Below are 16890 nucleotides of genomic sequence, written 5' to 3' on the forward strand. Positions count from 1 at the left end.
AATAATAATAATAATATTAATAACAATAATAATAATAATGCATTTTATTTGTAAAGCACTTCAAAATTTGTGTACAAATCTCATAGTGCTACAGGGAGTGAGAACATTAATAGAAAATCAAACAAAGAACAATAAAGATAGAATGTTGAACGTTGTTGGGAGGGGCAGGTGCAACGTCACTGTACTTGTGCAATAACAATAAAAAGATTCTACTGTATTCTAAATGAAAAAAAAAAAAAAAAGAATGACGTCTGTATTGGCAGTGATTACAGTACATTTCCTACATTAGCTGCCATTCCCTGTTGTTACCTGTTCTTTCGCTGGCTTCTTCTTATGAGGACACTCAGTGACAACCTGCTGGTGGCATTTTTTGTGAACTACACAGGTGCACACTGGGAAAAAAACAACAAAACAATATCAAACTCAGGATCCTGCCTGTAAGTTGAGCCCACTGTGACTGAAAGCAGAATAAAACACAATAAGGTGTTGCTCACGTTGACACTGGTAACCCTGCTTTCCAAACACGCCCCTACAACACAGACAGAGACGTTAGATCCTGTTACACAGGAGGAGGGGGGCTGGCCGTCGTCCCGCAGTCTCACCAGATGAACTCTCTGCAGTGAAAGCAGAAGGTGGGCTGACGGAGGAACGTGGACATGAATTTGTGGCCGTTGACCTGGTGGATCCTCCGCCGCACGGCTCCCTGACGCTTCCTGGTGAACTGCTTGTACTCTTTGACGATGGCATCCTCTGAAAGCGGCAAAAGGAAGACGCTTGGGGTACTCAGTCATAACAAAATGTTAGAAATTAGCTCAAAATTAAATGAGTTATTAATGATCCTCATTTGTTAAAATAAGATAAGATAAATTATAATTATTGATCCCCCAATGGGGGAAAAACAGGGAAACAGGAAATATAACAGCATCAAACAATAATTAAATAAAGGAAGACAACATACAATAGAATTAAATAATACAAGGCATAAACACTATATAGGAAATAGGAAACAGGAAATATAACAGCATCAAACAATAATTAAATAAAAGAAGAAAAAAGGTTTAAAAGTTAGGTATAACTGAGCACTTATTTTAAATTCAAAAGGCCTTATTTTCATGATGTTAACATTCTACTTCACGCTAGTCCTCAGCAATACATCGAGAGTGAAGATATATCACAATTTATGCTTTGGCGACATAGTGAATTACTATATCGCCTATATTGATATATTTTTATTTCATAGGCAAAGCAGGGCAAATTTATTTGTAGGGCGCATTTCATACACAAGGCAATTCAATGTGCTTCACATGATCAAAAAGTGCAACAGAAAACATTTGACAGGTTAAAAATCAATAAGAACATTAAAATCGCCAGTAAAAACATTTAAAATCAGCAGTAAAAATAATGAAATAATTTAAATCTTATATCTATATAAGATTTTAATTATATATATTTATTCTATATAAGATCTATATATCTTATATCTAGAATAATATATTGAGATATGAGTTTTGGTCCATATCGCCCAGCCCTACGTCAGGCAAAGAGTTTACTTATTGTACAAAAACTGTAGCATAGAGATGTTGTGGCTGAATTAAAAATTTTACATTCTTCATTATGCTTAAACCGGGCTTAATAGATTACACCCCATTGTCCTACCCTGACTCCCTCTCCCCTATTATTTTCCCCCTCACCAAGGTGTAACAGTGACCCCTCTTTTTATATTCTCACTTTTAATAAAGTTTTTCTTATCCTTACTTAAGGAGGGCTAGTAAAGGTCACAACTATGCAATAAAATAATTGTATTTATTTGAGAACAAAGAGGTTTCCAGGAAGCAGTCCGTGTAAGTTGATATAAAAATGCTCAATCTGTGCGCACATCTACTTGTTACAGCTCTACAGTAAGTATTTCAGCTCTCAGGAGTGTCAGTGAAATCAAGTTGGAAAAAACAGCGAGGTTGCACAGATCGGTTTAGCCCACGCAAATAACATAAATAGCTGCTGTACAAGAATAAAACAGGGGGCGTCAGACACACTGTTGCAAAAACTTTAAACACTTTATAATTTTAATGATCTAAACGTGATAAACATGACTAAACTCCTAACCTATACCCAACAGCTTCTTGATTGTACAGTGTAGTTATTATGAATGTTTCCCGTTTTTCTTTATTTAGTGTTTCTTTTTTCATCTGTAATATTTAATGATCCTCTGTAAGAAAGTTATTTCCCCATGGGATCTATTTCTGATTCTGAAATGTATTACTATTATTAGTAATGGTTTGTATACTGTATGTATAGTTATCCAGATTATGTTATTTATCTCATCATTTAAATTTGCAAATTTTTTTTGGTTAAAAAAAACATTTTAAATGTATTTTAATTTACTTATAAGGACATGAGAGATCATTGTTGACATGAACACACAGGATGATGGTTTCAAAGCTGTAGTTAGTTTAACAGTCCACTAAAAAAAAACAGGATGGAGCATTTGACAAATTAGAAAAAGGTGAAAACAATGACAGAGTGAGAGAGTTGGTGGTTTGAGGGGGTGAAGATGAAATGCAAACAGGAAACAACAAAAGGATGAAATAGTTACCGTCGATGAAGGATCCAGTGAGTGAAATATGAACGTAGACTTTACCCTCGGGCTCTAATTCCATCTGTGGACACACAAACACAGCATAAATAATTTCTCTATAAACAAACTGGAAAGAAATATTTATAACAGATCAGCTCATATTTGTATTGACATCAACGATACACTTTTTATTTAACTGCACCCAAAGGTTTTTTTAAAATGACTATTTTTTGTGGGGTTTTTTTTTAGGTCAATACCTTACATTACAAGCACCACATGCATTTATTATCTTTTTAATGCTAATTTCATAATAGGTTATTCTACATGAGCATGTTTACCTGTAAATTTACTCAGGTGACCACAAAAGCAACACTTTTTTTAGATGATCACAGACAGACTGTGGGATGAAACCAGAAAAACATTAACGTAATGCAGGACAAACGTTAAGACTATGCTGCTGAGAAAATCAAACTCTCGTCCTTCTCGCAGTAATACAGCAGGAAATAGGGCCAATTTTGATAGAGAAAATAATTGTGGGCAAATCAGCTTTCAAACGCATATCTTTTTTTCTATTAAAAACGCACAGTTTTGTGGCCCCGGAAACTAACCGGGACTACTTTCTTGACCAACTTCAAACGGCCAGAACTCGGACCAGGGAGGTGACCACTGAGTGAAACAATGTGTATGCACTATAGTGCTGGTGAGGATTGCATACAACGTCATGTCTTAAATAGGCGAACTATCCCTTTAACGCATTAATCAAATCACACCATTTTGCAGATGGCCACAATCTGTTGTTTGTTGTCAAATGATGAATTGGCCCGAGTCACCTTCCGTAGATTTGACTTATTAGCAAACCTTCGACTTTTATCACAATATCGTATTTTGAGTTCTTTTTCGACATTTTAACTTTAATGTCGACATTTTAACTTTTCGATTTAAATCTCGGACATCTCGACTTTAATATCGTCATTTCAACTTTAATCTCGACATTTCAACTTTAATCTCGACTTTAATCTCGATTTTAGTCTTTATATCTCGACTTTAGTTTTGGCATCTCGACTTTAGTCTCAACATGTCGACTTTAGTCTAGATATTTTAACTTTAATCTCGTCATTCCGACTTTAGTCTCGACATCTCAAATTTAGTCTCGACATTTCAACTTTTTTCTCGACATTTCAACAATAATCTCGACTTTAATCTCGATTTTAGTCTTTATATCTCGACTTTAGTCTCGACATCTCGACTTTAGTCGAGATATTTTAACTTTAATCTCGTCATTCCGACTTTAGTCTCGACAACTCAAATTTAGTCTCGACATTTCAACTTTAAATTCCACATTTCAACTTTATTCTCGACATTTAGACTTCATTCTCAACATCTCAACTTTAGTCTCGACATGTCGACTTTAGTCTCGACATCTCGACTTTAGTTCTGACATCTCAACTTTATTCTCCCATTTTTACTTTAATCTCGACATTTCGACTTTAGTATCCACATCTCAACTTCATTCTTGATTTACCCAAAATTATTTTCTCCATCAAAATTGTCCCTAATCTGCTTCCGTAAGCGCCAACATATTACACTCAGGTGACAAAAATGTTCCTCTATCCCTAATAGTTTGCAGAGCTCAACCTAGAGACAGAATTCACACAGAATACTCATCTTTAATCTTCGAAGCAACTTCAAAATCTAAATAAATGATTTGTCTGAAGGAGTTAATGTCAAAGGTTTCCATTAAAAACACAATATGTGATTTACCAACCAAACAATAACCAAGACAACAATTTGATATTTAAGCCCCAGCCTTTCTGCAAAAACTCTGAGGAATGAACACATACTGTCTCTACATTCTTTGGCGCGTCCTCGGTGTGAAAGGAATCTAAACAGTACGACAAAAAGGCAGCAGAGCAAGTCGGGCCTGTTGTGCAGGTGATGCAGAAGAGCTGTGAGTTCAGCTTCAAACATCATCACCTGCATTCAGAGAGATGGGGGTTTATTCTTAGATCTGGACGGTGATGACAAGCAGAGCAAAACATTTCCTATAATAAGCACTAAGTTGGTATTTATCTTATACAAAGAGGTAAGACAAAGATCAGTGACAGTCACATATGCTCGTCCTGGAAAATATCTCTGGCCAAAAACCAGAGACGTCATAGATGTACTATAACTTACCAACAACCTCAGCTGAATGCACAGCTTTGAGTTTAGAGAGAAAATGATATCTTTGCTCTAAAGACAGGTGGCCATGCCTTCAGTGACCTGCTTATGTGCGCATTGTGATGTTATTGAGACAGCAGATGAACCAAATTACACATTTTGTCTGCTTTTCAGCCCCTTGGAATGAGGAGAATAAGATAAGGAAATAATTTGTCCAGCACTTTTTGGACTTGGCAAGTTAAGGTATTGTACAGACATATTTTATAATAATGAGTCTGACATATTAAAGTTGCATCTGTTGCATTAAACAATATTCAAAAAACAGATTAAAAGATGGACCTGAGTCTGTACAGAAAGTGCTTCTTATAGAGCAGTGGTTCCCAAACAAGGATATGTGTACCCCTAAGTGTACAGGAGTGCACTGCAATTACAATTAAATTAAAAATGATCTGGAAATGTTCCTCGTTCTTTTTTAAGGCTATTTTATTGGAAAAATTTGCCACAAACTATCTGTACTATCGCTCAATAAAATACAAAATGTTCTTGTAATTTATTGAAACAGAATTGTTTTATGCAGTAGAGGCCATTTTAATACATTTCTGACAATAGGAGACAAGAATTATCTGAATTTTACAAAGGAGACCATGTTTACTTATTATTGAAGTAAATTTTTGAATTTTTAAAATTATTATTCTTTAAAAAAAAAAAAAACCACACACAATCTTAAACAAATGTATAAATTAATTATTCTTTCAGTTGCTTTGTTACACAGGTTAGCGTCTCGGTTTCTTTGCAAGAAAATGACTAAATAAAATGTGCATGTTCTCTCCCAATTTCCTTTGTATTCCCCTTTTATATCACACATGTTTTTCCATATGTCAAAAAACATTTAGTTCATACATTAAAAGCAGATGGTCTACAATCAGAGGCGTCAATAACAGGAGGAACACAAAGGACGTTCTGCCTTTGTGTTCAAATAAAAACTTGATTTTGTGTCTGTGTGCCTTTCATTCGTACCCTTTACATTAGGGGTGCCGTGAAAATTGATGATTATGAATTGATTCTCATATTTCCAAAAATTCAAATTATAATTTTATATTTTAATAACACTATACAATGCTGAAGGTGCTGTGAGGTGTTCCTCAAAAGAGAAGTCAAATAAATCAGTAGCTTACTGTTGGTAAATGGAAGATCAATATTCAGCAATAATAAAAAATCAAATCAATAATTGCTATTTATTGAAAATCGGTTTGTAATCTAATCTAATTGGGAAATCTGGCTGATTAACGACCCGTACTTTACATGGCCACCCTATCTTCCATCCTGAAATATCCGAGAAAGACTCTCGCAATCACCAGCCCTGATGAGGTTCAACCGGTCTTACATTTCACAGAAAAAGCAAAGCAACCAAAAATAAAAGTAACCAAATCAGAAATAAAAGTGGGAAATGACAGCCTGATGTAGATAAAAAAAAAAGCAGAAGACGTAAAGCTACGTCAGAGCTTTGAGAAGAAGTGCTCTCTAAACCGATACATAGTAAACAATGTCTGGAAGCAAGCCATAAAATTTACTTTGGTTAAAAAAAAAAGGAACATTTAAATCTCGATCAATTTACCACATGGTCTACCACATCAAGTGGGAGGCAGCAACATTTCTTTGTGAAATTATGAGGAGGAGTTTAGTAAATTCCTGAGACGTTCTTCCGCATGTTATGGCAATTTTTATATTCATCATCATATCGTCAAATGTGTGTTCATGTGTACAATTTGTCATGTTTAAATACATGATGACTCCATTACTCTTTGCACTTTTGAACAGCTGAATCATGTTAGATTAAACAGTACAGATCGTATTGTACTCAGTGCAACACAGAGTCTCTGCTGAAGGCCAAAACTCAAACTCACGTGCAGATATGCACGCACACACACACTATCAAGGATAGATAAGAGTGGCGACCAATCTTCCTCATAATATTCACGCCTTCATCATCCTCAAATGTTTCCACTGTTGGACATCTGACTCCCTCCTTCTCCTCACCTCAGGGTGGAACTTTTTCTGTTATCTGTATAAAAGCTTAAGCTGTGAAACTGTTAGTTAGAGTGGGTCTTACCTTTTTGCTCTGCCAGGAGCCTTTTGCCTTTCATTCTTTCAGGATGGAAGCTTCTTTTTTACCCCTTTTTATTTAGTTTTATAATAAACTTTTTTTATAAAATCATCAATGCCTCGCCTGGACTCCATCATTCAACCAGAGCAATAAATCATGTCTCCAAATGAGGTCAACCGCAAATTTGCCGTGACAAATTGGCGATCACGAACAGGTTCAATCTTCTACTCTGGGGGGCTTCTGCCGTGGACCAGCACCGGAGAGTGGACGCACTTAAAACCCCAAAGCCAGTTTTTTATGGCATGGGACTTCCGAGTCTTCCCCACGGTGGTCTGCCCCTCGAACAGAGACTGGACCACGAACCATCGGTTGATCCTCAAACACCAATTCGGACTATTAAGGTAAAGCAGCCTTTTTTTATATATATATATATATATAAATTTTCATTTACATATATATATTCGCTCTGTGTTGATAGAAAGGCAACCAGTCGAGCACTGTATTGATTTTCATCATTCTGGAGGTTCTCTCCTCCTTCAGCTGTTCTGTTTTTTGACGCAGTGAAGAGACTGCCATGAGAAAGGGCTCAAATGGTTGAAGTTCTTTGCTTTTTAATACTATAAGTTCCCTATATTTTTCTTGCTGAAACACAGGACCACCATAACTTCACACAGAACCCTTCTGTTTGCCACATGAGACCATGTGTGCCCATCATTTATCTTTGCTTTTATTCATTATGTTGCTCATTTATTTACACTGCTTTTGCCTTTATGAGAAAAAACAAACAAAAGGGAGGAAAACAGTGTTACTAATGGGTTTGTTTTTGTTAGCTTTTCTTTCCTTTTATTTTCTCATTGAGGGGAGACCCCCCCACAATGCAAGATATGGTTACATCCGTTGAAGAAAGAGCCCTCTGTTGCCTCAGCTTTTGGAGCTGAAGTTTATTTTTTATTTTTTTATTGGCCATGATTTTTTTGAGCTCACACGTTTTTTCTCCTTTGTTATTTCTGAATGATTCTTCTTTTACTCTTTTGTTTTTACTCAATTTCAGGAAAATGAGGTCAACCGCAAATTTGCCGTGACACACACAATACACACAAACAGCCCTATCATTACACTCCCTGTTTAAAACAATTTTAGGAATTAAAAAGCCATGACTTAAAAGGCTGTGCACGAACTAACACCCCAGATGGCTTTCAAGTTCAAGAAATCTTTGTCATCTCCATGAGGTTGCAAATTCATTTGCAGTACAGCAGTAATAAAATAAAAACACACAATAATAAATTAACAATAACCAGGGAAAAGCTAAACCCTGAAGGAAGCAGGAATAACTTGGTATGTAATGGGTGGGGAGAAAGGATTCTTGCATTGCATTGTGGGATGTGGAGTCCCGTAGAAGGGTTTTTACTTCATTGTTACTGTGATTTCTTGTGTTTCCCCACAAAAACTCTGACTTCTCAACAAATTCCTGGTGTTTTCACGGACTGAAAATTGCAGCAAAAACTAGGAGTGTGACGATATCTCGATATGGCGATATATTTTTTTTTTTTCACACAACCGATTATCGATATGCTCGCCCTAAGTATCAATTTTCTTTAATTTTTAATTTTTTTGGATTCAAGATTTATTTTATTATTTTCAAAACCTGTCTGCTTTTTCACTAAAATGTGCAGGTACGTCTTCACAGAAATGTTATCACTGTTGAAGGAACCAATATATTGTTTACTGGAATATTGCACTATAATGATGTCACTGGTAAGAAGACCCTATTTTTTGTTTACAAAAAGCACTATTGGAGATACTTATTCATTTACATTGGTATGTTGACACTTATTTACAGAAATGTTGCACTAAAATAGTGTCACTGTTCAGAGGACACTTTTTTAATTTATTGTCTTTCAGAGATATGAAATAAAAAAATGTATTTTTTCACCTAATTTTTTTTTTTCTAGTTTTGTCATAGATCATTGTAGATTGATTTTTGACCAATATATCGATAATCGCAGTATCGTCATATTGTGAGCAGAGGTTACCACCCCTAGCGAAAACAATGGCGGATGTTTATTTTGGGGTTTACAAGGAAAGATCTGTGAATCTTGAATGTTTGGAGGGGTGAGGCGATATGACAGGTAATAAAAAAATGGTGTCAAACTAATCTCTGTCCTGTTTGGTGAAGAAACACAAGAAATCACAGTAAGAATGAAGTAAAAACACTTCTATGCATCTGTCAATGGGACTCCACATCCCACAATGCAATGCAAAAAACCTTTAGACCAGAGGTTCTCAACTGGTTTCATCCTGGGACCCAGATTTTGCCATGGACATTATTATATCGCGACCCACTTTTTTTTTTCTTTTTTTTTTTTTTCAGAATTCAACCAAAAAAAATTTGTTTTTCAAAAATGGCTGTTGAAAACACACATATACAATCTTTTTTTAAACATAAATCTATATATTTTCCTGTGCAACATGCATTTCACAGCATGCCTGTCAAAAGAAAAGTTTCTTTCAAAATAAAATACAAGTCCAACATGAGAGACATTAAGCATTTATTTATTTTTGACCAGCTGTCCGCAACCCACCCAGTACAGGTCCGCGACCCACTTTTGGGTCCCGACCCACCAGTTGAGAACCACTGCTTTAGACAAAGGCTGTGTTAAGTATATCCTACTAACGTATTACTCATACTAAGCCTGATGCCAAAATTAGTATGTAGTGCTTTCACATTAGATAGTATGAAATGTTTTGTTGCCGACTTTAATTCATTTGATTTTAAGCAATATTGAGTTGCCTTGTGTATGAAATGCACTATACAAATAAATTTGCCTTGCCTAGAAGCTAGCTTATCTGCTTTTTTACGTAGTTAAAACCAACATTAATTTGGCTAAAAAATGCGTTAATATGTATTGTATACAGTATGTATTGCTTTGAATTTTCTTTAAATTTCTTTAAAAAAAAGGGGTCATTAAAAAACACCACACATTAATGGGTCTAGATACGCTGATAATAATTATAATAATATCCAATATGATTATTTAAACGTCTTAAAGTTCAAATTAAGTGCATCACAAACTGTCTCATTTGCTGTAGCTTCAATGCGCTACAATGCTAAACTGCTCACTTCCAGGACAAAACGTGAGGCTCCGCCATTGCTGTTAAAACAACAACAACAAAAAAAAAAAAACCATTGGAGTGTACGGAGATGTCACAAACGGCTCTCTCTCGCAACAAAGTGAACAACAAGCTAACCCACCGACACGTAAAACTGGGTTAAGAGCTAACGCTAACCACTTCATAAAAGGAAGAGACTAGTGAAAAGTACATGGCTTACTGTGATTAAACCACTAAGGGTCACAGACATGTCAAGCTAACGTCAAACATCATGTGAAATACATTTTGGCATAAAACTCTTGTCACTATTCATCCGTCCCAACTTGTGAAACACAATATTTTTAATTATATTTCACGTGTTCACAGACAAAGCTGGCCCCATTAGACAGTAATGTAAATATTTTAATTATTACACCTAAAAATACTGTTAATACTGCTCTCAGTATATTAATGATTAAATCATCAAGTCTGATATGGTTTAATTATTGGAAATTAGTGAGATATTCATCAACCATAACTTTATGTGACATATTATCAGATAGAAAATAAACTATATTATATTGTAGTTATTTTTGTTATTTTTAAATAATAATTTTATTATAAATGAGGAAATAAATGAATTGCATACAAGTAAGTAATATTTATCTATATTGCACCTTTCACAGACAGGTCACTAAGTACTTTACATATCATTCACACACCAATGGGACAGCGCTGCCATGCAAGGCACTAGTCAACAACTGGGAGCAACTTGGGGTTCAGTGACTTGCCCAAGGACACTTCAACACATAGACCGGTATAGACCGGGATCGAACCCCCAACCCCTCGATCAGAGGACGACCCCTCTACAACCAGAGCCACGGTTTTTTAATGCGTAAATGTTATAACTGAAGCACATTCTAGAGTCTGTTTACACCTTAAGTTGGGAATTGTTTTATTTATTTATTGTTTTTATTTGTCGTAGATTGCCCCAAGCCAAATTTTAAAAATTGTAACAACATAGAGCAAATAATTGTACAATTTGTCATCCGATTAGTAGATTAATCGTTTCAATAATCGATGACTAGTCGACTATTAAAATAGTTCTTAATAGTTGCAGCCCTAGACTCTACACCATTGCACTTGCATTGAAATGGCAGCAAGAAAAAGCAAAAGTAAATAATAAATAATGTATATACAGTACACTGACTTAAATGAAAATTATGAAAATAACTAATAACTTTCACATGTTCCATGTTGTAGGCTGTCAATCACTGAAGCCTCTGAGTTTCCTGGTTTTACCCCTTGGCCATGTTTGCACTTTTTTATTTATGTTAATTTATTTTACTTTTATATGTGACCAGAAATGGCTTGTTTTAAGATTCACTAGGATTTAACTTAAAGCTGATATCCGGAGTTTCTGAGAAATCTATGTTTATGTATCATTCTTTTGAAATGCAAAAAATACCTAACTAGTCTTTTACTATGGTCTACTGCCGGTGGTCATTCATATACATTAATGTATATAAGTCCCTCCTTTGTCCAATAGACCCCTATACAAATGGAGATGATTGCCGAGTGCGTCCAGCCAATAGGCTTCGACTTCCTGTTTTTGAGACTGTCAATCAAGGCAAATGCAGAACTGTGCACGGAAACAAGGCCGCGTCACAACAGCAAACAGGTAAATATGATTTTGGCTCTTAACTGACCCATAGACCTATATTAATGCGACCTTGTTATGCTCCGTGACGCGCGTGCAGAAAAGTAGAGACGTGGCTTCTGGTAGATTGGCAGAGGCAGTGGGAGGAAGTGGAGCTATTTAGGGCGGGACATCAAGATGTTTCTCAGAAACTCTGGATATCAGCTTTAAATGAAAACAATTGATATTAGTTATTTTAATTGTATTTTTTTTTGTGTGTGTTTGTTAAAACAGTATTTAAATATTGTGCCTCTTTGTAAGACTCTACCTTTAAGTATCGTTAACAAATGGCTTATAATTACACATAATAGTCATAAATTCAGAATTCCTTGCAACTTTTAACACATTTTTTTTATAAAAACACGGTGGGTCTCCAGTGGGCTTCTCTACCACCAGGCTTAGCAAGCTTTCTGGAGGAAACCCTGGCTGTGGTATCTGTAAACATGAGGTTGGCAGCAGATCATTAAGTCTACTTATACGGCATCACTGAGGAGTCAGACTAGTTTGTCAAGTACATGCAACAGAAGAAGAACGTGGGAATTCTTAAACCAAATTCTAAGAAAACTATTGTTCATCATTTAACTACATTTATGAAACTGAACAGATCCTGTAAAGCATAACGCTTTAACTCAATATTAAGCAAATATTGAGCAAACATGGGGTTAATACACACACAAACACGTGTAAAAATTCCACGGAAAAGCTGTTTGGACAAGAGCTAACAGAAAGTAAGTATTTTCCCAGTGAACCCTTGAGCAAGGATCAGCGGGTGAGAAAAGTGTGATAAACAGCAGTGGGCGTGTGGGGGCGTGTGGAGGCTTGAACCTCAACATGTGAAACTAAGCGAGAACAGAGCCTTTCCTTCGCTGCTAGATAACAGCAGCGACTTTAAATAAGAAGGTGTCAATGCTCCACGAACCATGATGTCACACCACTTCCTTTCTACGCCTCGCTCTGAGAATAAGATGCACATCAGCAATAAATGTTAGACGGTATCAACAGAATGGCTTTTAAATACAGACATTCCATTACATAGTGTTGATTATTTTTCCGTTTGGTGTGTATGGTTTAGTTCATTGGTTCTCAAACTGTTTTGGCTCGAGTACGCCTTTTGTACAAATACAACATTTAGCTCAGAATACTATGAAAAAACAACTATAGCGCATAATGATGGAATGAATAAGTGATAACACACATTTTTAAAAATCAAGTTTTGTAAATAAGTGGAAATAATAGATTTATTTCTATAGTTTTTCTTAGTTCCGCCTGGTGTGGGACCAAGACTGACCCATGTATTTTCTGTTCATGTTCTATTCAAGTTTATTTCTATTATCGTCATTACGATTATCATTTTTAACTTAAGATAAACAATATAAAAACACCTATTTTTAATGGATTAGTTTGTTAATTTTCCACTTTCTCCCTCTAGTGCCGTCGCGTACCCCCATTTGAGAAACACTGGTTAAGTGGTTCCCAAACTTTTTTGGGTCGTGACTCACAAATTATTGGTGAATTCATTCTAGAATTAATTTTTGTTATATGTTTGTTATGCTGTGTTTGTGTTAATATCAGCCAAATTTGTGCACAAAGCGATGAGATGCACCAGCTCAGATATTTATATACAGATTTTTTTTTTTTATACATTCATTTATTTATTTATTTGAGAAAGTGAAAGTTTAGAATACAGTTATTTGAAGGAAAGTAATGATTTAACACATTTTAAACATGGTTTTAAATTGTTTTATTAATTACTAGACATTTTAGGCGACCAGAAAAAAACCCTTGTGTGGCTTGTAGAACTGCTCAGTAATGCCATGCTCAGCCATGCTGAAAGGATCCAAGAGACCAAAAATAATGCTTTTGTTGTTTGTCTATGCTTTGATGAGGTCATCGTTTCCACCCTCGGGAGCCAATTCATCATTTACAGCAATGACAGTTACAGTATTTAAGCCAAAGGAAGATTTTTGCTCCCAACTCATGTAGACTTGGACAAACATGGAGGATACAACAATCCTCAGTCTGCTTCAGCCTCAGGGACGTGTCGGTGTGTGTCGTGTTGTCATTGGAGCGTATTTAAGCCTCCAGCATCTGGAACAGCACACGTGACTGCAGAAAATGTGAACGTGCGTGTGAAGCTCTTCTCAAGTGCTTTAGAATGCATTTAAGTGACTTCCAGTCAAATGTAAAGTGAACACCATCGCAGCCTAATATAATGGTTTGTATTGGCTGTCATACAGTGTTCAGCAGGTGTAGCAGAAAAGAAAGAGACAATAATACTCATGTTCTGCCAAGTGTACGTTAATAAAATTACATTTTAATTAGGTGAAGTTTGAATAATTAAACTATAAGCAAAGCCATATCCATAATAGATCCTGGTTCTCAACCTTGAGGTCAGACACTGGGAAAGGGTTGCCAGATGCCTTCAAGAAACTAAGATTATTTTTTTTAACATTTTGAGCCCATTTTTACAATTTTTCTGCAAATACACCAAACTTGTCATATTTTAACTTTTTCTAGCCATATTTTGGCTCCTTTTTAATGCATTTTTGCTACATTACTTCTATTTCTGCCATTTCTCCATCCGATTTCAATGCCTTTTCTGCACATTTTTGGCAACTTTTCCCACCTGATGTCACATATGTTGAGCCATTATGTCACTTTTAACCTCTTTTCACCATATTCAATGCTTATTTTTTTGCCAATTTAACCCATTATTTGTCAGTATAAACTCATTGTTCCAGTATTGACACTTTTAACCCTTTTTACCACTTCTTCTGCACGTTTTTGGCCACTCTAATTTGCAACTTTTAACCACTTTCTGTGGTTTTTAAAATCCCCTTTCAGCTCTCAGTTGCTGCCAGTAAACATGCTCATCATAACCTTAAAAAAGTACATGTCCGTGTCTTAAATCTGGACTGGGTAGAATATAGTCGTTTGATATTTTAAAAAGTTGTTTTGTAAAGTTCATGCACAGATTGTCATTAGAATATTATTTTTGAATGAAGAGTCACCCTTGTGATGTAATCTTGCACGATTTTGGCGTAACATCTTGTTTTTGTAAATCATTGTCAAGCATATAAAATGTAAAACGATTAATAGTAGTTTAGTTGACTCTATTAACCCTATTTAGCATGATTTGGTATGATTTGGGGAAGTTAAATAGGCAGTAAAGTCATCTAAACAGGGAAAGATGAAGAAATGGAAACAGAATAGAAAAGTGACGAAGGCGTGATATATATCCGAAAAGGGAATTTGGGAAATTTTAAAACACAAAATCAGAGTCTCAACTACCCTTAAATGCCCAGAGTTTAAGTCTATGGGGCGCTGATTGTAAAGTTGCGTATGCTAAAATAAACAGCAACTTTTTGCAACATTTCACAACAAAATTTTTTCATGTTACTTTTCACCAGATTTACAACAACATTTGTGAAATTTGCGATTTTTTTTCTCGCAGAAACGTCAATGTTAAATCTAAATTGAAATGGTAAATATTATATCTAATTCTATGTTAAATTTAAATGGTACTTTCAAATGTAAACGTTGAATCTATATATAAATGTTGAATCAAAAATGAAATCAAAATAGAAATGTTAAATGTTGAATTGAAATGTCACAGGCGAAACTAAATATTTAGTTAAAATGCAAATTCACAAAAAGTACCAAAATAAAAGCTCATTGACGTGAACGAGCGCTATAAAAATCAAAGCGTAACAGCATTTTTTTTATTACGAAGTGGCTATCCGTACGTAGCTAGCCGTACGTAGCTATTCGTACGTAACGTAGCTATCCGTACGTAGTCGTATAAACAAAGTACGGGGAAAATAGCTGAACAATTGATGTTTGGATGAATTAGGGAGTTCGGGTGGGTAATGTTTAAACAGAAATACAAGTGTGTAGCATCTTAGTCACGTGACCTAAACTGGCCAATGAGGGGCGCTAGTATGGATACGGCTACGTATGGATAGCCAATGCCATTTTTAAAATGTTTATTTTTCCCTTTCAATAGTATTGTATTGTTATCGTATTGATATCGTAATTAATTGTATTAATTAGGCTGATACGATTGATAATAATGGGCTCACGATAACAATACGATACTATGGAAACATAACATGGTCAAAAAACAATACTATTTAATCAATGGTTTAATGGCCATGTTGAATTTTTACTATCATTAACTAGAAGGTGTAAACACTTGCACTCACCCATCCCTCATAGTTCTCCCCGGTGTTGCAGTTGTTGATAAGGTCTTCAAACTGGATCATGCAGTTGGCAACAAAGTCATCGTACCCGATCGGTGTATCGTGGAAAACCGCCAACTCGATGCTTCTGCCATCGTTCACGTTCACGCAGAACTCCTCGTTGTACGTGGGCATGTTGGTTTTCTGCTTGGTGTGTGTCTGTCCTATCTTGTAGTCGTCCACCTTCACCACTATGTAGGGGTCCATGGCCGGGGGAGGCTTGTTGAAGATGACGGCGTGTCTCAGGGAGAAGGTGGTGGGCTTCAGGTCCAGAGCCTCCCCGATCCGTAGCTTCAGGTATCCGTTGAACTTCATTATGACTCAGAAAGTGATGAAAAATATAACTAAATTCTCTCAAACAGTAGTAATAATTAAAAAAAATATTCACGCCCACTTTCCTTTACCACATATTAAACCCAGTGCCTTCATGAAGCCTGCTGGACCCAGCTGCTCATCCTCAGTACAACATGCTGTGTTTAACTGCACCTGTAGCTTAACTGCTTCTGTCTGTTTACAGTCAGTGAGTCCGTCGGTGTGTCCCCCACCCCCAGGCTCAGGAACTAAACCTTTAATACGGTAAACTGCTGCGGAGACGAAGTGAGAAACAAGTTCCGCATTGCACGTTTAACAAGCGCGTGAGCGCCGGCGACAACAACACGCGTTCACAACAAGCACGCGCCTCACTGAAACTTCCCAGCCTGTCACTTTCTGTGGACTCTGTCACATGGTTTGTTGTGTTGGTGTGTGTGTGTGTGTGTGTGTGTGAACTCCATCACCCACAATGCAACTAGTTACAGGAAAGTGACACACCTTTTTTCCTCCATTTTTCAAAAAAAAAAAAAAAAAACATAATTCCCAGAGGGTTTATACATTCTGTAGGGCTTATTATGAAGGGCTAAACCAAAATTAAAAATAAATGAATAGAAGTAAAAATGAAAACAAAAACCTTTATTTATTTATTTATATATATATATATATATATATATATATATATATATATATATATATATATATATATATA

At 35.8% G+C, this 16890-nt stretch overlaps 1 protein-coding gene across 3 annotated transcripts in view; it reads right to left on the minus strand.

Moving 5' to 3' along the window:
* The window catches only part of prkcha (protein kinase C, eta, a), a 42084-nt gene extending 25503 nt beyond the window's left edge, over positions 1–16581 (minus strand). For 2 of the 3 annotated variants that reach the window (XR_003672803.1, XM_028437779.1), the window contains exons 1-5: positions 15834–16581; positions 2594–2657; positions 603–750; positions 495–529; positions 310–392 (exon numbers count right to left, since the gene is read on the minus strand). Coding sequence is in view for 2 of the 3 variants with exons in the window: in XM_028437779.1 (XP_028293580.1) it covers positions 310–392; positions 495–529; positions 603–750; positions 2594–2657; positions 15834–16184 (681 nt within the window). In the remaining variant the exon portion in view is untranslated. The remainder of the gene's footprint in view (positions 1–309; positions 393–494; positions 530–602; positions 751–2593; positions 2658–15833) is intronic. The other variant, XM_028437778.1, reaches the window with a different exon arrangement.
* Positions 16582–16890: the final 309 nt, after the last annotated feature.

The sequence above is a fragment of the Gouania willdenowi genome, chromosome 22, assembly GCF_900634775.1.
Source record: "Gouania willdenowi chromosome 22, fGouWil2.1, whole genome shotgun sequence".
NCBI lineage: Eukaryota > Metazoa > Chordata > Actinopteri > Blenniiformes > Gobiesocidae > Gouania > Gouania willdenowi.